Below are 2,500 nucleotides of genomic sequence, written 5' to 3'. Positions count from 1 at the left end.
AGAAGAGACGATTAATAAAAGGGAAGGAGAAAAACGTAATGAAAACACGAGAATTAGTGAAATTGCGAATGAGAATAAGGGAAAAACACAAATAAAAGAGGAAATAGAAAGAAAAGGAGAAACCAACAAGGAATTAAAGAGAAAACAGACGACAAATCATGAGAAACAGGACGAAACAAATGGAAAAACTAAAGAAAATGAAAAAATAAGTGAAATCACGAAAGGGAATCAGAGAGAAACACAAATAAACGAGGAAAAAGAGAGAAAGAAAGCGATAATTGACCAAAACCACGAAAAAACAAAGGGGAAAACGAAGGAAAATGAAAAAATAAGTGACAGAACGAAAGAAAACAGGAGGAAAAGAAGAGAAAAGAGGAAAATTGACAGAAATGAGGGATTAACGAAGGAGGGAAGAGGGATAAATGACAATAATAACAATATGAAACCTAAAATGGCGCTGGAAAAGACGAAAAACGGGAAACATGACAAAAAAACACTTAGCCAATCACGGGAGCGCGCGGAGAACAAGAGCCAATCAGCGTCGCCCACGTCACGGCTCCCCAAGGTACGCCAGCCAGTTAGGTGCTTTGTTTACCTTTTTCCGCGCCTCCCATTGGTCTAGAGGGGGAAATTTGAATGTTGGGTTTATAATGGGAATGTTTTTTTTTTTGTTGTTGTTTAATTGATTTTTCTTATTGGTTTATTGTTTTTTTCATTTTCTTGTTTTTGTTGTTTATTTTCTTGTTTTGTTGTTTTTCCTTGTTTTTCTATTTGATTTTTATTGATTTTTTTTCATTTTCTTTGTTTTTTTCTTGTTTTTCTTATTTTCTGTTTGTTTTTTTTGTTAATTTTCTTTTTATTTTTCTTGATTTTTTTTGTTGTTTTGATTTTTTCGGTTTTTGTTTTCGTTGAGTTTTCTTCGTTTTCTTGTTTTTCCCTTGTTTTTTCTTGATATTTTCTTTGTTTTCTTGTTTTTTCCTTGTTTTTATATATATTTTTCTTGTTTTCTTGTTTTTTCCTTTTTTTCCTTTATATTTTTTTGTTTTTTCTTGTTTTTTCTTGATATTTTTAGTTTTCTTGTTTTTTCCTTGTTTTTTATATTTTTTTCTTGTTTTCTTGTTTTTTCCTTGTTTTTTCTTGATATTTTTTGTTTTCTTGTTTTTTTCCTTATTTTTTCTTGATATTTTTTTGTTTTCTTGTTTTTTCCTTGTTTTTTTCCAGTTTTTATTTTTTTTATTATTTTTCTCTATTTTTTATTATTATTATTTTTCATTTATTTTTTTCTTTCCTTCCTATGTTGATTTTTCCTGATTATTTATTGATTTTTTTATTTTATTTCCTTGATTTTATTGTTTTTATTATTATTTAATTTGACCTTTTTATTGATTTTTTTTCTTTTTTCATTTTCCTGTTTCTTTATTTTTTTTATTTTCACCCTCGTTATTTTTTCTTCGTAATTTTTTTTTATTTCCTTATTTTTCTAATTTAGTCGTTTTTTTTCTTATAGTTCTGTGTTTTTTTTTCATTTGTTTTCTTAAATTTTCCACGTCTCCAAATATTTCTCATCAATTAATTTCTGTTTATCATTATTTTCCCTTATTTTTTTCATTTATTTTACTTTTCTTATTTTTTTTCGATTTTTCTTCATCTTCCCTCATTCGCATTTTTATATTTTTCTCTTAATTTTCCTTCATTATCCTCCATTCTTCATTATTTCTCATTTACGTTTCTGTTTTTCCTCATTTCTCGTGTTTTTTTCCTTTTCCTTTCATGTTTTTGTGGCATTTTCTGATTTTCTTGATATTTTTCACTTTCTCTTTCTCTATTTTCTCTAATTTCCTCGCTTTATTTTCTTTGATCTTTCTTCCTTTGTACTGAATTCTTTTGTACCCTTTGTCTCTCTCTCTCTCTCTCTCTCTCTCTCTCTCTCTCTCTCTCTCTCTCTCTCTCTCTCTCTCTCTCTCTCGGATGATGAACTTGGAATAGAACGCCATAATTACTTTCCCAAGAGAGAGAGAGAGAGAGAGAGAGAGAGAGAGAGAGAGAGAGAGAGAGAGAGAGAGAGAGAGAGATAGCGTACCTTTAAAGGGTGGGAAGCAATATATTTCGTCCAGTTTGAGAGAGAGAGAGAGAGAGAGAGAGAGAGAGAGAGAGAGAGAGAGAGAGAGAGAGAGAGAGAGAGAGAGAGAGAGAGAGAGAGAGAGAGAGAGAGAGAGAGAAAGAAATGAAGAAAGTTACGGAGAGAAAAGAGGAAGATAAGAGGTGAGTTAAGGAGGAGGAAGAGGAGGAGGAAGATGAGGAGGAGGAGGAGGAGGAGGACGAGGAGGAGGAGGAGGAGGAGGTAGCCCGAAGAAAGAAGATAAGAAGGGGCGGAGGAAGGTAAGAGAGAGAGAGAGAGAGAGAGAGAGAGAGAGAGAGAGAGAGAGAGAGAGAGAGAGAGAGAGAGAGAGAGAGAGGAATAATTTTCTGGGTATCTGGTTATAAGGAAAGACAATCTGTT

At 31.9% G+C, this 2,500-nt stretch overlaps 1 protein-coding gene across 9 annotated transcripts in view; it reads left to right on the top strand.

Moving 5' to 3' along the window:
• Window positions 1-2,500, top strand: part of LOC135094860 (apoptosis-stimulating of p53 protein 2-like) — a 77,955-nt gene that overhangs the window by 47,551 nt on the left and 27,904 nt on the right. For 2 of the 9 annotated variants that reach the window (XM_063995311.1, XM_063995312.1), the window contains one exon: window positions 1-565. This exon is cut by the window's left edge. The exons of the other annotated variants lie outside the window; for them this stretch is intronic. In XM_063995311.1, the coding sequence (XP_063851381.1) occupies window positions 440-565 (126 nt within the window). In that variant the 5' untranslated portion in view covers window positions 1-439. The remainder of the gene's footprint in view (window positions 566-2,500) is intronic. 9 annotated transcript variants of the gene reach the window in all.

This window comes from Scylla paramamosain, chromosome 47 (genome assembly GCF_035594125.1).
Source record: "Scylla paramamosain isolate STU-SP2022 chromosome 47, ASM3559412v1, whole genome shotgun sequence".
NCBI classification, from domain to species: domain Eukaryota; kingdom Metazoa; phylum Arthropoda; class Malacostraca; order Decapoda; family Portunidae; genus Scylla; species Scylla paramamosain.
Note: the sequence above shows the minus strand (reverse complement) of the source record. Positions and strands in the feature narration are given on the sequence as shown.